General features: G+C 38.5%; 1 protein-coding gene across 2 annotated transcripts in view; it reads right to left on the bottom strand.

Moving 5' to 3' along the window:
* PDE7B (phosphodiesterase 7B) overlaps positions 1 to 21,043 on the bottom strand; it is a 322,239-nt gene that overhangs the window by 202,835 nt on the left and 98,361 nt on the right. The window contains exon 2 of one of the 2 annotated variants that reach the window (XM_045865600.3): positions 10,413 to 10,473. In XM_045865600.3, coding sequence (XP_045721556.1) covers positions 10,413 to 10,473 — 61 coding nt within the window. Of the gene's footprint in view, positions 1 to 10,412; positions 10,495 to 21,043 lie in introns of those variants that run through there. The other variant, XM_045865599.3, reaches the window with a different exon arrangement.

Here is a 21,043-nt window from a genome sequence, read left to right as displayed (position 1 = left end):
ATCCTCTACTCCTCTCCTTATTGTCTCCAGGATATCATTCATTCTTCTTAACCAGAAGGGAAACGATTAGATGGAAATCTCAGTTTCTGCCCATCCTCCACCTGATGGGCGCCTCTCCATCCTTACTCTTCCTTGTGCCCCATCCCAGCCTTCTCTCCATTGCAATGGGAAGACGTAGCTCACAGTTATTCCCTTTCTCTTCAGAAATATTCAGCCACTTCCTCTACGTGCTCTTTCTCCTGAATCAAAACATTCTCAAATCTTTCCCATCTTAAAAACTCTTTCTAGGTGCTGTTATTATTCTTACCTTTCCTTCTCAGACAAATTTCCTGAAAGACTAGTTCTCTGCTCGTTGGCTCCACACCATCACCCTCCCCACCTTTCACCTTCTACTAGTTATGCTCTTGCTGATGTTATGTGCAGGTTGCTGAGTCCGATGAATGCCTTTAAGCCTGATCACATTTGACTTTTGTACTTCATATTTTTATCATGATCTTCCTTTTGAAAGTCTCTCCTCATGGCTAAGACAATAGCATTTTCTCTTGTTTTCCTTCTGTCTTTCTGCCCACTCATTCTTTTTTTTTTTTAAGATTTTATTTATTTATTTGAGAGAGAGAATGAGACAGAGAGAGAGAGCATGAGATGGGGGAGGATGAGGGAGAAGCAGACTCCCTGCTGAGCAAGGAGCCCGATACGGGACTCGATCCTGGGACTCCAGGATCATGACCTGAGCCGAAGGCAGTCACTTAACCAACTGAGCCACCCAGGCTCCCGAGCCCACTCATTTTTAACCTCCAACCTATTTAACCTTCTTGAGATTCCTCTTGATCCTGTTCAACCCTTCAGTGTGCTCCTTCCAAGCATTCTGAGGTGCCTATCCATCTTCCTTTTCACCTTCCCCCTTGTGACATCACCACTGATATGTTGTCACCGGATCACTGTTCTGAGCTGCAGACTGAGAGTTCCTTCAGCATCTCAGGTTTGTTGTGTCCAAAATATAACTCATCATTTCTCCCACTTGCAAATCTGATTTTCTTGGACTGTCCATTGGGGAAGGTTGTCTGAGGGAGGGTGAAACAGCACCTCTATTTAACTACATTTCCTATACTCAATCCATTATGAAGTTCTAGCATCCCCCTTTAAAGTCTCCTGAATTTTGTGCCTCTTCTCCTCCTTGGTGTTGTCTCCGTTTGGGCAGGACTCATCATTTCTAACCTGATTATTACTGCGATTTCCTAAACTGGCCTCTCTTTCTCCAGTCTTGTCCTCCTCCAGGGCATTCTCTAGCTAACCCGGGGATCCGTCTGAAACATGTATCTCACATTGTAGCTCCTCGGCTTGAACATCCTTAAATGGTTCTTGGTCCTGTTATAAGGCCTTTTAAATCTGCCTCACCTTCCTTTCCACCTTGATTATCTTATCATTTCTTTCCTCTGACTCTATTCTTCAGGCACAATGACTTACAGTTTCTCTATTTGGTCACATTAAGCCTCCTGCACCTGCTGCTTCTTCTGCCTGGAAATGCCAATGTCTTTTCCCGCAGGCTGCCCCTCCCCAACCTCCACAGGACTGTCTGCTGCTTCTCTTTGACACTCACTTCCTTATCACCTCTTGCACAGGCCTTTCTGACACTACTCCATCCTTCCCCTTCCGCAAGACCCTGGTCCATCCTTCTTATGGTCTCTCATGCTATGTTGTCTTGTCTGTGTAGTTGTCCATGCCCCACTAGATTGGAAACTTCTTGACGGCAGGCACCAGAACTTCAGTGTCTTCACATCCTTACCCTGGTACGACATATGTTTTTATAAATACTTGATGATTGAATAAAATTTTTGAGTGTAGCTTTGGATGAAGGGTCTCTGCCTTCAGAGAGAAAATGAAACTAATACAAGACTGACACTTCTATCACTTAAGGGTTTGATAGCTTCAGTTCTGACTGAGTGCCCCTTGTGTGTGTTGTTATTCTCAGCTAGCTCTTGTCGGAGCCATGGCTCCCAGCTGCATTCAGAAGCAGATGTTTTGTTGATGTGGAGATGCTGCAGCATTCCACAGCAAGCAACCGTGAGACGAGGAGACTTATATTTCTTATGCAAGGCAATAATGACTTCCAAAAAATATTTTAAAAGTTAGTAAGATAATGTAGAAAAACCTTTAAATCATAAACCTCAGGGTAAAATAATTTTCTGTATATTCCTATAAACAAAAAGAAGACAAAATAATGGGCCTCCTCCTGTTTTCTCAACACAATGTTCCATTTGCAGAGGAATAAACAGTCACGATAGGGATTCTACCTGCTCATTATATCAACTTTCAGAGTACCCCTAGCTGAGGGTTGAGCATATGGTGGTGCTCAAGAAATATTTGTTAGTCCCCTGATTCTTAGGCTAGATTCTAACTGTCTATTTGAGGAGAACTACATATTTATCATCCTGTAACCTAAAGTAATATGCTTGGGAAACTGCCAGTTAGTTCATGTAGGCGCTGACCTATCCCTTGGCTGAGGTAGCAGATGGTTTTAAATGCTACACCAACCGGTTTTTGATACATCTAGTCTGTGCCCTGTAGATGGTGATGCTTTTCTCACAAATGCATTAACAGGTATCCATTCAGCAAATATTGGGTCCCTATTACAGGCTAGGTGGCCAGAGACTGTTCCAGATGCTGGACACTCAGCAGTGACTAAAACTAAGTCCTTGCTTTCACGATATTCTCATTCTGCGTGGTAGGGTGATGCTGCGACACAGCGATTAACAGACAAATGTAAAATATGTCATTTGGTGATAAGTGCAATGAAACATAAAACAAAGCAGACCCTGAGTAAGTGATGGGGATAATGCACCCACCCTTTTCTTGGAAATATCCAGGTTTCAATATGCTCTCTTTTGAAAGATAGAGAATATCATCCATGAACAGGCATATAGGAATAATGAATTGATTTGTCCATATGGTGTGAATGAAGTGCTTTGTAAGTGTAAGTTAAAGTTAATTCAAATTCCTGAGGCATTTTAATCTTGATAAATCAAAGTTAAGCAACTTGAAACTTTTGTTTGTAAATACAGACCTTCACTTTTAAGGTCAGGGACCCACAAAAATAGCTCTTACAATAATCTTTCTTTAATAACCTATGAGGCTAAGATGCTTATTTCTAGATTGCAAATATGCACTTGAAAATATCTATTTACTTGAACCAAATTGAAATAGTTTAAAGATTTATTTATTTATATGAGAGAGAGAGACAGAGACAGAGAGCACTAGTGGGAGGGGCAGAGGTAGAGGGAGGGAGAATCTCAAGCAGACTCTGTGCTGAGCATGGAGGCCCACACGGGGCTCAATCTCACAACCCTGAGATCATGACCTGGGCTGAAACCAAGAATCACACACTTAGTTGAACCATCCAGGCTCCCCCAAATTGAGATAGTTTAATATTTGCAATATATCAAAACTGTCAGTTTGCATATTAAAAGTACTACTAATATCAATGCAAGGACTTAGAATAAATTAGTTGTTAGTATTTAATAAAAATAATACTTATATTTCTAGTACTGCTAAAAGTTTACAGAATTCTGTAATATTTATTGTGTTATTTGATCCTCAACAAACCTGATAAGGTACATAATAATATTGTTATTAATTATTACCTATTACTCCATTTTAGGGAAGAGTAAACTGAAGTTTACAAACTTTAAGTGACTTGCCTATAGCCAGAGTTTTTAGCTGGTACCAAATCTTTAAATACCCTGTTCTTTCCACTGTACCACAGTGGCCCACTTTGATATCAAATATTATTTTGTTCTAAAACAGATTGTGTATTAATTTTGAGAAAAAGATCTATGGACCTCAAAATTGTCTATATACAAAAATTATATGCTGATGCTAGTGAAAAAAGCAAAATATTAATATCAAAAACTCCCCATGTTATTAGATGACAAAGTTCCAAAACATGAAAAAATATCAACTTTTGCTAGTATAAAAGATGACAATGCTGTTTTACTTCTTAAATAAAATACTATGATATCTAGTATCAAATGGTAAAGATTAAATGAACATATTTAAAAAAAATCAAACCTAGAATTCAGGTCATGGGGTTCAAATATATGTTGAGTTAAAATTATTTAATTTCACAAGTATCTGGTGAATGGCAGTACTTAACAACTGCCCAGTAGAAACTAGCTTATAGAGTATTCTATAAAATTTTAGAACTAAAAAAACACTCTCTAAAGAAAAGAGACCAGAGTTCTCTCTTATCTAATACTTCTGCTCTTTTTAGAGCTAATGACAGCAGTCAAACTGTCCACAGTCAGGCCTCCAATTCCTTTTCAATTTATGCTTTCATCATCCCAGTGCCTGAAACACTTCCTGCTCCCTCCTACTCCCCAGCTTTCTTTTATCTGGGCTTTTGAATATGGCCATGCGTCCAGCTAGAATGCTGCCATTTTCTCAGCCTCTGTATATCCAAATCTACGAGTCTTTATATCTCAGCTATATGTACCCTTCCCATCTTTTGAAGTCCCAGCATACTTCATCTTTATTATTATTATTGTTTGTATCATGTGTCCTCTCAAGCTGGTGCTGCAGGTTTTGGGGTTCAGGGTTTGAAGCTCTTCCTGGACTGTAAACCCTCCTAGGGCGAGACACAAGTCCCATTGACTGTGCATTCCTAGTGCCCAGTACCATACGTTGCATATAAGAGGTATTCAGTGCATGTCTGTTAGAAAGAATATTGAATGAGTGCCTTTGAGCTACCACACAATTTTGAAGAATGTATTTGATACTTTTAAAAAGTGTTCTCACATTTATATAATGTTTCGCTTTTCAGTTGCTTTTCTAAACACTATTAATGTCATCAATAAATAATTTATTATTTTTTATTATCACTGATTTGTTTACTTTCAATTGTTTATTATTTATTTACCAATGTATTGATGCATAAATGATATTTAGGACATTACAGCAGGCAAAGGTCTCCTCATGGAACATTTTATTCTATCACCAGAATAACCCCTCGGCTAGAAAGAACAGATGTTTTTATTTCTACTTTGCAGAAAAACTATAAATTAAAGCCTAAAAGACAAAACATTTTCTATGAGTACACAGGTAATTTTTCAGCAGTGGGACTAGAAAGCAAGTCTCTCCTTGCTTATGTTAAATGCTAATAAAACATTGATTTTATGATATTGTATTCTTTGAAACTGGTAACCATTTTAACTGATTCATAATAAACTTCAACCAAAAGCCTGACAATAGGAACACCCCTTTCTAAGCTATGGCACTAAAAAGCCACATGTTTTATGTTCAAATGATAAGACACCAATCAACATGAAAAAAATCATGCATGAAATAAAAGCAGGATCACTGAAAATTTCAAACTGTAAAATTAAACCTTGATAAAGAGGTTGGAGAAATTTAGCCAATAAAATACCATAAGTTACAGATGAAAGGAAATGCAAATCAAAACCACAATGAGATATCACCTTACACTTGTCAGAATAGCTCAAATCAAAAAAGACAAGAAATAACAAGTGTTGGTGAAGATGTGGAGAAAAAGGAACTCTTGTGTACTATTGGTGGGAATGCAAACTGGTGCAACCACTCTGGAAAAGAGTAGGAAGTTTTCTCAAAAAATTAAAAATAGAAATACCATATGATCCAATAATTCCACTACTGGGTATTTACCCAAAGAAAACAAAAACACTAATTCAAAAAGATATATGCACCCTTATGTTTATTACAGCATTATTTACAATAGCCAAGATATGGAAGCAACCTAAGTGTCCATCCATAGACGAATGGTTAAGGAAGATGTGGTATATACATACACAATGGAATATTACTCAGCCACAAAAAAGAATGAATTTGTGCTATTTGCAACAACATGGCTGGACCTAGAGGGTATTATGCTAAGTGAGATAAGTCAGACTGAGAAAGACAAATACCATATGATTTCACTCAAATGTGGAATCTAAAAAAACAAAACAAATGAATAAACAGATAAACAAAAAGCAGAATCAGACCTACAAATATCAACTGATGGTTGCCAGAGGCTAGGGGTGGAGGGATGGACAAAATGGGTAAAGGGGAGTGGCAGATAAAGGCATCCAGTTATGGAATGAATAAATCGCAGGAATAAAAGGCACTGCCTAGGGAATACAGTCAAAGATATCATAATAATGTTGTATGATGGCACATGGTAGCTATACTTCTGATGAGCACAGCCTAATGTATAGAGAAGGTGAATCATTGTGTTGTACACCTACTGTAATATTGTGCGTTAACTACACTCAAAATAATTAAAAAAAATTAGAACCACCTCCCCAAAGACAACAAATTAAGGCTTACTATTTAAGAGAATCTCCCTCTAAGAATAAGGAGAAAGAAGCAGTTATAAGAGCCATCAAGTCTGATGGGGAATTCATTTTTGAAAGTTTCTCTCCCCAAGATTTATCATTTCACAGAGTGAGGTTAGCAAGTGGACTAAGAAGTGAATCAACATTGCTCATTTTATGTAATTTTTAAAAATACACTTGGCTCTTTGTGAATCAGTTTGGATCATTATATTTAAAAAGTAAAATCCTTTTAGTAGCTCATCATACTTTATACATTACTTGTGGAATGAGAGCTAATTTCTCTTCCACTTCCTTTTTCCTTTCGTATCAGTTCATTATACCTAATTAAGATACAAGTCTTGCTATATACCCTTTGATACAGTTATATGAGCTTCTGAGGTTAGTTTGGGCTTAAGAGAAATCTTATGGCTAAATTTTTAAAAAGGAGGGAGGTGGGGATGTAGGAGTTTTAAACGTAGGCCCTAAGGATGAAGGAAAGAAGAAAGCAACATTTATTACAATTTGGTGCTTAACTCAATTGCCCACGTTTGCTCTCTCTGAGGGAATTCTAAGGAACGAACACTCAATACTCAGTGTAGTCAGCCCTGCAGTACATCTTTATTTATCTTCATATCCAACACGAACCATTCCCCTGAACCCAGAAATGATTCCCTGTAAGATCTATACATGACAGTCTTTTGCTCCCACTTAAAACTGCATTGAATTTGTGTTTCAGAGCAACTCAAGGTGAATTTTACACTTATGTCTCATTTAATGTAATGAGCCAGAAGCACAACTTTGGTGAGGATGGCTTACTTCTGGAAGTCATGAGCTACACAGCTTAACACAAACACTCAAAGTATTTTTTATAATGATCTGGGGACACACCAGGTGGAGAGAAGGAAACTGCAAATGGTATCCCTGGCTAGTGACTCTCTTTCATATTCCATCTCAACTGTGTGGAACCAGAGCACAGCGAGGAGCTGGGCAGACACCCCAAAAAGGGAAAAGAGGGGAATCTTGGGGGTTACAGTGAGCCCCAAACTTCACAATTTAAAACCATGGATGTCTCAGGTTGGCTTCCCTTCGGGATCTCAGTTCTGAGGTGGCATAAAGACCAGAGGTGAAGGTTTGGAAATGTTTGGTTTGGTTTTCTTGATTGGAAATTCTGATTTATTCATAAAAATGTTATAACATTACCTGTAAAAATACAAACTATGCTCATGATTGGCAACACTTAGAAAACTTAATAGTCCCTTAAAATATCAGAGTCTATCTTTTACTGTTGGAGATATAACGTTTTCTCAAGAAATGCTTTAGGAAGTTATAAGGGCCTGATCACAGGTTCCTCTCAAAGGAAGCAACGAATACTTCAGATAATGGTGAAGAGGTGTTTTGTTGTTGTGTGAATATAAATGCCCTTTCTTGATGAAATATAAGATATGGTCTCATTTACAGTGAGTTACATGTTCATAACTTGGTTTTCTCTTGTCTTAAGGGGGTAAACCTTTCAACTTCACTTCTTTTCTTATTATCTTGCACAGCATTGTTGTGAAATGGTGGCCCTTGGGTTTTAGGGGGACACCTGCTAATGGTGGGTTATCTGTGTGTATTGATATCCATAATAATTTAATAATTTCTTTTTGTACTCTCTTTCATCTAAGAGTTCAAAGGACTTTGTAAATGTTTCAATTAAATTTTGTAGCAATCCTCTTAAAAAGCTAAGTAGGAAAAAGTCTAAGCCTTCTTGGATGTAAGCTCCTTGAGGGCACAATTTTCACTGTGTGAATATATCAAGCTTTCTAGGCATGCTATTATTTTTGACACCACATAAATATCTACCACCCATTTTAAAGGTAAAATGCACAAACGTTCTTCCTATTTAATCTTTATTTTTCCTGTGTCCTCAAACTAATAAAAACTTTCATTCTCACAATTACTTTATATTATTTAGTTCTATATCACTAAGAATATAGAAATCTAATAAACTAATGAAATCTACAAGCTTAATAATACACTGCTATTACCAAGACTATTCGTATTTTGAAAGAGATGTCATGCCTTAATTTGCTTAGAATAAATGATCTAATTATGTAAGGTGTTTAGGATAGACTCCACCTGTCATATATTCAAGTGTTCAATTAATTATAATTCTTATGACAGTAAGAGTAATACAGAACTGATTAATAAAGTATAGTTCTAAGTTCTGAATATTGTGTAATCAGTCAGATTCACTGGGGATGCATTTCGTGGCCAGGAATGTGTTCTGGCAGCTATATAAACTATTCCATATAATCTAGAAGAGATGGGAAGATGATTGGTGTTACTTTAAGGGAAGACAAATCTATAGGCAGTAGTAGACAGTCTGTTGCTGTTCCTGTCCTTGCTATAAACTAAACAAGTAACTCACAGGGAAACCAGGACACAGGAGAATTCAGGCAAAATAGATAATGCGCTCATGTGCTTAAAATCATTATGAGTTAAAAAAAATTGATTGGAATTACTAGATTAGATAGAATCATATAATATTTTAATAGTATTAAGATACCCTATTTGACCATTTACCTCAATTTTATTATCTATAAAATGAGGATAATAATAGCACCAACTTCATCCTATTATTGCAAAAATTAAATGAGTTAATTGATGAATAGGTTTGATGTAACAGTGAGATGTTTTCCCAAATCCAAGGTTGGGACATAATGGCTGGACAAAGGAATTTTTTTCTGCCTATCTATCTATCATCTATCTATCTATCATCTATCTATCTATCTATCTATCTATCTATCTATCTATCTATCTATCTCATAAGGAATACTGGATATTTGAAATGTTTGTATAGATGCTATGCTATGTTCATTGTTATGCATTTCTAGTAAAATACTCATTTTCCAATGGATATGTTACTCTATAGCCATCATCTTAATTCAAATGAAAACATGTAAGAACTGCAACAAAGATTTAAAACACTAGTACAAGAAAATGAGGAGGATCAAGAAGTTGGGAAATATGGTATCTGTTTTGTTTATTAGTTTTTTGTTTTTGTGTTTTTGGTTGTTTTTCAAGCCATGAGCAATCTTTGGTTAGTATTACCCGATTATCTTGGATTACACATTATCAAGACCTTCCATGCCTCTATCTTGCTGACTGCTTTTGACTCATCTCACCAATAATCTAGGCTGCCAACATATGAGTTAGCCAGAGAAAATGGAAGGAGTTAGAACAAATCCTTTTGTTCTTTGCTAATGAATATTGCTCAAGATTGGAATGGACAAGAGTAAAATTTTGGTGAAAGTCAAATTTAAGGATTATTTTTATTTATCCAAGCTACTGTTTTATTCTATTTTAATAATTAACCGAAGCTTATCAGACATAGCTTAGTGATTTAAATACGTTTAAATACTATACTTAAACTTAACAGTTTAAAAATTGTTCATGTCATGATTTGGACAATTTCTCACTTTGAAGTGAAGTGCATTACTTATATTCTCTGTACTAGTTTTCTAACCTATAAAATGAGGAAAATCATATCAACTTCATTTCTTACCAGAATATTATATATTAAAGAGTTTGTGAAAGGCATTGATGATAGATCATCCCACAAGAACAAATGATTTTTCATTACAATGTTGCAATTTTGTTACAGAGGCAATGTGAGTAATTGTTGTGCTAACTTTAAATTAGTTCATATGTATATTTCTCCCAGGCACTGTAAGAGCTTTGTGCTGTGATGTAAATTCTTAATAGTTTACTTACTTATCATTTCTAGTTTAGGAATTACAGTGTGATTCTTACTTTTTCATCACATTTGCCTCACTACAAAGCACCCAATTCTGTTATGCTGATGATCCAAGAATAATTCTGACAGACTCAGAAGCATTGTTCCTGACTTACTAACAGTTAATAAAATCAAAACCTTTTTATCATCAAGTGTTCCACATATAAATGTATTATCCCGATCTATACACCTATAAAAAGCCTATAAGCCTCTGTAATATGCAACAAGAGACTGTCAGTAGGCGACGGAACAACAGGAGGTCCACGTGACATTAACATACTTAATATATCGAAAATGAGAAGCCTTCTTACCTAGCATGCAAACACATTTGACATTCTGATCAGGGTTTTCAAACAAGATTTCGCCACACCTCTGAAAGAGAAAGAAAGCCATAATTATTTTAAGATTTTATATCAGTGTTCCCAAGGCAATGTGTCTTTGCAACCGGACATCACCATAACTTCATTCTACTTTTCATATTTTGCTTGGTTAATTGAGTCGATGGATTTGTGTCGGGAGCAGACATTTTCCTGGTAGTAAAATATTCGGGAGGTAAGTTGGGATAGGTTGTTCCTTCATGCCTCGTGACTCTGCCTGAGGCTGATTTTGTGTGCTCTTCTGAGGAGTTGTGGCCAGAGATGCATTCGGTGTCTAATGTTTTCTATTTCAGTGGAAGATATGCAATCTTTAGATCTAATAATCTGAGGTTAATCACTCTCAAAATTGGTCCTTATTCAGACTGAAATTATTCTAAACTACCCACTCTGCAATCAAACACACATACTGTAAGCACAAAACTAGGTGGTCTATACTGAACTCTCTGAACCTGAAGGAAAACAAATAAGGAAATGATGAAAAAGTGGCCCTAGTAATGCTCTTCCTGAACTCACAGACTCATGAAAATAGCAACTTTCTTATCTATACCTTAGTTTTAACTTGCTTGTTAAAAGTTTTGTGCAAGGTAAACTCTGGAGATAACAATCAAGTATTAAGAATGGACTACATGGGGCGCCTGGGTGGCTCAGTTGGTTAAGCGACTGCCTTCAGCTCGGGTCATGATCCCAGGGTCCTGGGATCGAGTCCCGCATCGGGCTCCCTGCTCTGCAGGGAGCCTGCTTCTCCCTCTCCCACTCCCCCTGCTTGTGTTCCCTCTCTCGCTGTGTCTCTCTCTGTCAAATAAATAAATAAAAATCTTAAAAAAAAAAAAAAGAATGGACTACATGTATCTATATGACTGACAAATGGTTAGTACCTGAATATATAAATAAATCCTCCAAAATCGATAAGAAAATAGCAAATAATCCAATAGAAAAATGGATAAAGGAACAAGCAATACATGGAAGGGGGGATCTGAATGGTCAATAAACACAGAGAATAAATTCAACCACACTAATAACCAAGAACCAGCAAATTAAAGATAAAATGAGATCTATTTTGAATTCCTATGTGTGGCAAAACTTAGGAGTCTGGTAAGAACAATTGTTATCAAGAATGTATGGGAAAGGGTACTCTCACACACTAGGGGTTGGAATATAAAATGAGAGAACCACTTTGGAGAAAAATTCACAAAATCTAGTAAAGTTGAAATATGCATATCCTATGACATAGCAAGTCATCTTCTAGACTGATGACTGGAGAAATTTACTTAAACAACTTTAACGTCCAGCTACAAAACAGATAAATATATTATTCCTATATTGAAATACTACAGAATAGTTAAAATAAATGAATTAGGGTTATGCATACTTTAAGAACATAAATTATATATGCATAACATGTACATGTGAATATATAATAATCAAATTATATAATGATAATGTTCCAATCATGTGAAATATATAGCGTTCAAATCATGCAAATACATAAAATTTTCAAATCGTATAAACCATATAAAAATGGTCTCCATTTTATATGAAGTTAAAGATATCTAAAAATAGTACATATTGTTTGTAGATATATTAATTTACAGAAAAAGCATAAAAACAGGCAATGAATAATGAAATCAAATTCAGGGTAAGCAGACAATACACAGAGGATATACGTCATCACTCATAATTATGAAATCCTGTGGTACAAAGCAGGGCAGGTTGAGAGGGGAAAGGGCAACTCGATCACATACGTTCAAACTAGTCCATTTTCTGGGGTGACCTACATCATGCACAGAAAGATGGACATTTGGCTCAGGGCCATGAAAAGGAAGCAAGCTGCTCTGGTGAATCAAGAGAATGGAGTGCAGAGCAGGGGGGTTGGTTGTGTCTGAAGGTTGCAAGTGGGCAGTGAATATTAGATGGAGAGTCTGTATCATAAGGTTTTTTTTTCCTGGCTACTTGGCTGACCTAAATATCATGTGATATTTATCATGCTATTTAATCTCTTCATGCTTCATTTCTTTGGAAGTAACGTGGGGATGCTGATATATGCCACGAAGTCAGATCGGAGAGCAAATGTGAGGATTAACAACCCGTGGAGTCTGATGCAACTGTCTGTTCCTGTTTTGTCTGTGTTTTGGCAAAGGTTAAACCCATTCCAATTGCTAGGATCCATTTCCGCGTTACCTGCTTTTTAAAGTGGTATTTTTATGACCTGAAAGATTTAATAATTATTTTTAAAGGAAAGATCAGAGGTTTCTAAAATGTTCTCAACTTCTTGGCAAAAACCAAAGTGCTAAGGAACTCTATCAATCCCTATTCTAGGTCCTATAAGGAAACAACTCTGGAGTGTTCCTTCATCCTTGGTTAATGGCAAAGCCCACTCGTGTGCTGGGATAGGAGAGCTTTCATTCTTTCATTACAGGCGCTGGAAGCAGATGGTTGGTGGAGGTTGCATGACTTCCCACGGCTATCCAAACCCAAGGGCAACCTTATAGATGCCCCTACAGAGGCAGATGGGTGTGGGTGTGGGTGTGGGGTGGTGCCATGGGGGTCTTGCTCTCTTTCCTAGACATAAATCCAGAACAAGTTTCTGTCACTCCTGAAACATGCATTCCTTAACAGTGATGGCCTGCCTGGGCTCACTGACCACACAAGCTAGTGACTGAGCAGCAGGGGCAGGCATGCTGGCTCTTCAGATGACCACGAAGACAGTCCTCTTCCTTGTCTTCATCTCCCTGGCTATCTGGGAAGTGGCTGAGGCACCTCTAGCTAGTTCTTTAATTGCTCTGCTTTGTAAAGTTACCTAATGATGGTAACAGATTTTAAAGCAATGCCCAGAAGGGAATCTGATTGTTCTCAGGACTTAAAAGAAACCAGATTCTTCCCAGTGCTTTTTCTCATTGATGCCAGTGTTTACAGGGCCTTGGCTGCCAGGCTCATGCTTGCTGTGCAACCTAGGGCGATGACCCAGTTTAAGAGATTAATTGGGCTAAGCCACAGGGTCCGAGTCTCAGAAAACTGCAGGATCTTCCATGGGGGGAAGATCTCATGCCCTGTTGAGTTCTCAGGTGCTGCAGCTGTCTCCTCATGGCTCTATCTGGTCATGCATGCTGGGACTTCCCATCTAAGCTCCCTGATGCTACATGATCCTGACTTTGACCTGGTTCTGATCACCAGGCTTCTGCCTACTTCTCAAGACCCCATCTCTCCACAGGATCTCCATCTTTGTTTCGTTTTTGTGCCTGATATACTAATACCAACTCTCCTTGTTCTGTCCATCTCTTCCAGCCAACACTACCCCAAATAATAAGGCATAAATATCAAAATCTCCATCCAAGGGTCTGGAGCCCTGCTAGCAACAGAAATCCTCCTGGCATATGTTCTTTTGCAGCACAGAGGGTATCTGCACGTGAACTCTTGTGTGCAATGCTTATTGCCCTCAAGGACACGAAGAATCAAAGCACTTTCATTGTTAGTGCTCCTAATTTGCCTCCTTATTGTAATCTTGATGCCTTGGGGCACCTAGGTGGCTCAGTCGGTTAAGGACTGCCTTTGGCTCAGGTCACGATCTCAAGGTCCTGGCTCCTTGCTCAGTGGGGGGTCTGTTTCTCCCTCTCCCTCTGTGCACGCTTTCTCTCTCTCTCTCAAATAAATAAATAAAATCCTTTTTTTAAAAAAAATCCTGATGCCTTATACTTACCAGGCCCTTAAAAAAGATTTGTGGACTAGCGGACACTGATTTAGCCCATACTCTGGGCTAAGCAAGCATTGTTCCAAGTGCTATACATCTACCATCTAATCCTTTCATTATACTCTTTTAAGACAGTAGAAAATTGAGGCCAAGAGAGTTCCACTCACTACAGAGTACGCCCCTCCTGTGAGTGAGAGAATGAAAGCTGACAGCTTTCCTGATGTTTGACTAGTATACACAGATTCTTAAATATTGGCTGTTGTTGGTCTCCTCACTGCTTTGGTCTAGGAGACTATTTACATCCATTTACATCTCCTCCCCTCACTCATTAGCCACTCGTTGTTTGCCTGAGTTTCAGCCTATCAGAGCACAGGCTTTGCACTACATTGATCTAAGTTCAAATCCTGTTGCTGCCTTCACTTACCAACTATACTATTGTGGACAATTTGTTTAGTTTTCGTCAAACTTGCTTTCTTACTTGTAAAAAAGGCAATCTTGTCTACGTCTTATTTTCATTATGTTTAGTTTTAATTCATTGTGAACAAGAATGTACTAATTTAAATTACTGCAGATGAGATTGTAATACAAATACAAATACAAATTAGTAAATCTAACTTATTCATTAAATTATATTTTAATTCTCATATTATGAGGATTAAAAAAATGAACATTTCTAATTTAAGAAGTCAGAATATTTCACAATTTTGTTGCTAATTCCTATATATTAAAAATTTTCTATATTAAATATAAAATTTGCCTTTTAGTAAGGAAGAAAAAATGGATGATCTATATGATATATATAATATTACATCTTAGTATTTTTAATTAAAAATATTTAATTTCCATTAGTTAAATCATGTTTCTGCAAAATGTGCAAAAAATATAGTTCCCTTAAGTGAACTATATTTTTTCATTACTTTCATAATACAATTAGTTATGAAAAATTGATATTAGGTGTAATTTTTACAAATCACACTAAAGTATTCAGCAAACCTCTTTTTCTTAAGGGAAGTTTATAGCTGAAATGAAAATATTTAAATATTAATAACAGCAACTATTATACTCAAAAGAAATAAAAAACGCTTGAAAAAAGAAATTAAAAAACATTAAAGATAGTGAAAAGTTCATACATTATTCAACTGGCAGCACTTCTAGCATTCTTAAATCAGTTAATATTTTTCCTGCTTCAAATAAGACTTCATACTTTTTTTATTTTTCTGAATATTTCTTATCGCTTCAATATATTAGTCTCTCAGCAGGCCTCCAGCAATTAATCTTTGTAGGGCAGGTGTCTTAATATCTTTGGATGGGAGAAACATTAGCAAACAAAACCCAAAACAGAAATCCTCATTGCTTGGGGTGGTTTGTCTTACTGCCAGCTGAGGCAATAACTGTTTCCTGCAAGTAGGTAATGTTAAATGCTATCAGCAAATAATTAAAAGGCTGTGCTTCTTTGATTATTTTCTTCCCATATTATAGCTATTTTTTTAAGTAGAAAGGCATTTAATATGTGAAATTAGGTGCTTATAAACTCATTGGAGGAGAAGACTATAGGCTGGGCATCTAGAAAGGAGTCTCAAAAATGCAGAAATGGCTCATGAGGGGAATGGATGGTGGGCCACAACTGGGAAATTGGAGAAGCAAGAGGTATTGCTGGAATTGTTAACTTCAAGAGCACACCACGATGGCAATGATCCAAAGATTAGAAAGCTGTTGGCATGACTGCCTTTTGATACCCATGAGCTTGAGCTGAAATCAGTCCCAGTTCCAATCTGCCATCCTCTGGCACCATGAGTTTCCTAAGCTGAAGAAGGGTTAACCGTGGTTGCTTTTTGGTGGAAAATGAAGCACATCTCATCTGTGTCAGGAGCAACAGAGCCAACCTGGAGTAGGCAAGGCCTCAGCACAGGCTGCCTTCACCCCAACCTCACCCCATCTCTGAGTGGGTGATTCTGCAAGTTTGCCATCCAAGAATTTCTCCAGTGAGGCTTTCAGTAATCAAGACAAATGCCTGTATGCTGATGCATCTGTTTTATTTGTTCACCTCTGAACCTCTAAGTGTCTAGCATGATGACTAGTGCATGATGGGCACTCCTGATGTTAATTAAATGAATGAATGAATATTTCTTTACTGCAATTCTGTGGGATATACTTGAAATTTGAGATTATCTGGGGTAAGATGAAAAGAATTTTTTTCTGGACTCTTATGTATACACACAAGTAAGTGTTGCCATTAGATGCAGCCACACGACGGGGAGCTGCATGGGGTGACGAAGGGGGAAACCCGACATTGAGAAGACATTTCATAATATCTGGGTCACTTCCCATCTCACATTTCCCCCCAACAATAAGCAGAATGTTACTAATCAAAACCAGACCTCAGAGGATAGGCCTGGAGAGAAAATAATTTAGGACTGTAGATCATGAAACAATAGCTTCTGTTAAGAACCTGAACCCCCGAAGTCTAACAAGGGAATGGAAGCTTGGAACTCCATTGTCCATCGAATGAGTGAGTGAATGAATGAATGAATGAACGAACATTCAAAAAGACATCAATGTGAATGCAAAATCAAATGAGTCTTAGGAACACCAAATGTCCTCAAGAAGTTTATACCTCAGTCTGAAGTCAGAACATAGGAGGAGACCATGGGCACCCTCAGTGGTGGGCCCCTAGTGCTGCCTGGGGCTAACACAGAACAGTTCCAAAAAGAGATAACCACAGGTCTGATAGGAAGGAGTTGGCTGGCAAAGGAGATGACAGAGGCAGCTGCCTGTGCAAAGTCCTGACACCCAGTTGGGACCCTTCCAGTAGCTGCCCATGAGGAGAGCAAAGCTGTAGTGGGTCAGGATAGAGGACTTAATCAAAGTGGTAGTCACAGGCCAGACAGGAGGTAAGTATGGGTCAACAGGGATTTAAAAAATTCTGGGCTTGGTTAGAGAGGCTCGGTTGGCTTTTGAAGAGCCAGGATGCTTAATAAATTCTTTTAGCGTTGTAACAGGTAATTACAATATGGTGGTCCCAGATATCTCTCACCAATCATATTGACTGCAATCTTCTGTCCCTTTCTATTTCCAAGAGAGTACTAAGCCTGTGGTGTTCCTTATTCTTTTTTCTTGAATTATTACACAGAATGGCTACAGACAAATGAACAGTCCCTAACCACTCAGTTGGAACCTCATGTGAGGCCGACTCTTGCTACTGCTGAAGCCATCAGCACCTAGTGTTGAGCACCTAACAATTTCCCCTGCTCCCAGAGGGTGCTTTTCTAAGGGCTCCTAATTTACAGTGGCCCAAGTTCCATCTACTGTGTGGGTGGCATAGCCAGGCCTTAATCTCTAAATACTGTGGCAGCCCTTGGCTCTCTGGTGCCAGAGGATGGCAGGTTTGGAACTGGGGCTGATTTCAGCTCAAGCTCATGTTTTCCTTTCTAAGTTTTTCCAGTGAAAAAGCAGATTTCCATCCCATTGCAGGCTGTTAAAACGTCAGACTAATAAGTTTTCAACAATCTGTCAGTGCAGATCTCCAGCAACAACCTGGCACTGTCTTTGAATTGGGGCCTCATTGTCCAATCCAACTTCAGCCAGTCAAAATACGAGACACACCAGCAAAAGGAAAAAAAGCTAATCACCTCGAGCTGAGCAGAAACTCTTAACAAATCCATTGTTGCCAGCAGTCAACAACAAATCTGTGGGCGACATAACCTGAGGTGACCCTTCAGGCAGGGCCATCCCTCATAAGCCTCTGATTAGCTATGGTTAGGAGTGACTTGAAAGATATTAATCCTATTGCTATTGGAAAATGAGCCTACCAAGCTTTTAACAGCTTTGTTTTCTCCTTCAGTCAAAGAACAAAATGTTAGCTCAATGGTGTATGCTTTCTATTAGAGAAGTGTCAGCCGCAGCAGTCTCCAGAGAGTCTCTCGGCATTTTATTACACACCCCTATTTTTAAATGTTTAAAAACTACTTATTATGAACCAAAATTTGAAAAACCTGGTTTCAGCCCAAGAGTAATTTGTTGTTGTTGTTGTTATTAAGCAAACATCCAGAATGCAGAACTGTGTTTTCTATCATTTCAGCCATGGACAGTAGAGGGCACTAGAGAGGTTGTATGTCTAATGTCTGGTTGGACCCCCTTAAGGAAATCCTGGGGTCAGATGATGCACAGATTCAGAGTTGACATGTGTTATGTTGTGTTCTCCAGTATTTGCAGACTTTCTCCATGCACTTTTATTCTTGACTTCCATTGCACATATTGAAATGCACATTGAATATCACATTTTTCATCGTGCAAAGCAATGGCTAGAGCTTCTGGTCAAGAACAATTTTAGCAGAATCTGTACTTGTGAATGCTGATGGCATGGGGAATGTAACGAGGGTATCTCTCTAATGCACCCATTTATAGCAACTAAGTGGACATCTGGGTCCAAGGCAGTTTGGGAATAATTTTGGTTTGGGTTCTGAGAATTCCCCTATATCAGACACAAACCCTGATAAAGACAGCAAAAATTATGTCAGAATTTTGCAACACAATTTCATCTTTTATTTTTCTTCTCGGAGCCCTAGGTGTTGATAAGTAGCTACAGCTATTTTTCAGAAAGGCACTTCTGTGAAAGCATAAATATTTCACTTTTACATAGTGAGTTTTTAAAGATGAAGTCCATAGATACTCTGTGTCAGAGAAAGTAGCAAGCTGTACAGAAAGAGAAGAGATTGCTGTTCATAGTGGAAAGAAGTTAGAGTATCTGGATTCAAATCCCAAATTTATCCCTCCCTAGCTGTGTGATCTGGGACATACTACTTATCTTTCTCAACCTCTTTATAGAGGAGAAGGAGTAACAATGCTCGCCCCTTTACTGAAATAATTAATGTAATATGTATGAAGGCATCTTGTGTACTCTGAAACCTGTAATGGGGCCTGGTGTGTACGTCATTTTGTGGAAGGAAAGAGGTGGAAGGAGGAGAGGGCCATTTGGTGGGGCTACATCCAAGATACAAAACACAGTTCTACTGCGTAAGTCATGGGATTTTGTGAGCAGAAAAATTTTGCTCCTCCCATGATGGAGAGCACTGGTCCCTCAGAGGGTAACCTGCAAAGCCAGAGTCATCTTGAGAACAGAGGTTGGCGGGGCAGGATTGAGGTGGTAAGCCCAGGCTGGGCAGAGTAACAGGCTTTGAGAAAGCATTAGATGGGAGAGGAAAAAAGTCTCATGTGAGGTGCACATCTGAAAAAAGGCAGGGAAAGGAAGAGGGACTCTGCATGGTTCTGTGGCTTGGGCAGGGCAGCTCCAGTACCAGAAACATGCACTGCTAATCTTGGAGGGATCTGAGAGACCACTGTGGCCAAGCAGTCACTTTCGAGATGTAGCAAACAAACAAGGCCAGTGGAGTTAGGTGACTTTCCATTTCAAGGTCTTACGATGATCAGAGTATGAGCTCTTGAGTTCAGATCAAGACTCCAACATTTACCAGATGCATGACGCTAGGCAAGTTACTCAGTACTTCTTTGCCTCATTTTCTTCATATGTCAAATGAAGATATCACTACTGCCTACACCATGGGTTCATCATGAGGATCACATGAGCATTAATATATGCAAAGCACCTACAATAGTGCCTGGTGAGAATAAGTACCCAATAAATTATGACTTTCAAGAGTATACAATTATTTGTGAGCAGAGAAGTCTTGAAAACCATGGCTTTTCCAACTGCCATCCAGTGCTACTCCATGTTACCTCCTTAATTTGGACATTGAGCCATTGCCCTGGGTAGCCTCAAGGCACCTGAAACACACATAAAGGGACAGACCTGCACTACCTGTTATATGGGGTGGCCAACAAATATTTGTTTAACGAATGAATGGGAAATCAGAGGGCAAAGAGCAGATTGAAAACTGGACTAATTCTTCCTAGACAATTATCTCTAGTTGCTGTAAGGAAAGGACTTCAAGGTCTAAAGTCTCACTTTTGTTGAATATTTCATTCAAAATATTCATTCATCAAGCCTTCACTGAGGGCTTTCCAATGCAGTAGAGGTAATTAGCTGTATTTAGCTGTCTATGCTGAATTTATTTATTAAATTCAGTGGAACTATCTCTATTTTGATTACATTATTCTCAGATAATTCTTGTGTGTTTAAAGTCCTAATTAAAGAGGATCAAGCAGACTTTTTGTATAGTGGACATGGTAACTCTAGGAGGTTCCTATAGACCATTTGGTGCCTGGAGACTGACTAACTGTTCCTGATGCACCCTTGTCCTTGGCATTGAGGAAGGGGAGGAACCCCCATGGGTTTGAGAAGGAGGTTTCTCATAGGTGCTCAGATACGGGGGCCACATCTTGATGGGTGTGGAAGAGTTCCTGAATAATGTATTCTGACTGGATAAGGAAGAGAGAAACTAATATTGAACAAGTCCTCAGTGGGAGTTGAAGACACCAGATAAACTAGAAGGGTGTTTATTCTGGGTAATAAACTGTGGGTGCAAAAACCTAAAGGTGATTGAGTAAATGAAGGAAATTAGGAATGGCTAGAAGGGGATGGGGCTCAGATAATCAGAATCGGCGAGTGAGACATGAGGCTGGGGAAGTTGGCAGGGACCAGATCACACATGGCCCTGTGGGACTCCATTTAGTGATTGGACATGAGCCTGGATTCTGCAGGCCATGGATCTGAACGAAGTCACTGCAGGTCACAGGCCATCTGTTCAAGGCAGTAGAGAAATCCCAAAAGTGTTTAGAAAGCTTTTGTAATGGGAATACCTTACAGCAGCCACGTTTGCTGACTGATGTCGCTCCTCACCATACTTGGCAGTATGTTTATGTGGGAAAAGAGTTCTGCTAGGTAAGACACCATCTTAAACTTGAGTGTTTAATGACATTATCT

This window comes from Mirounga angustirostris, unplaced genomic scaffold, assembly GCF_029215605.1.
Source record: "Mirounga angustirostris isolate CCGP_5_RB_7025 unplaced genomic scaffold, mMirAng1.0.hap1 SCAF_8, whole genome shotgun sequence".
Lineage (NCBI taxonomy): Eukaryota > Metazoa > Chordata > Mammalia > Carnivora > Phocidae > Mirounga > Mirounga angustirostris.
Note: the sequence above shows the minus strand (reverse complement) of the source record. Positions and strands in the feature narration are given on the sequence as shown.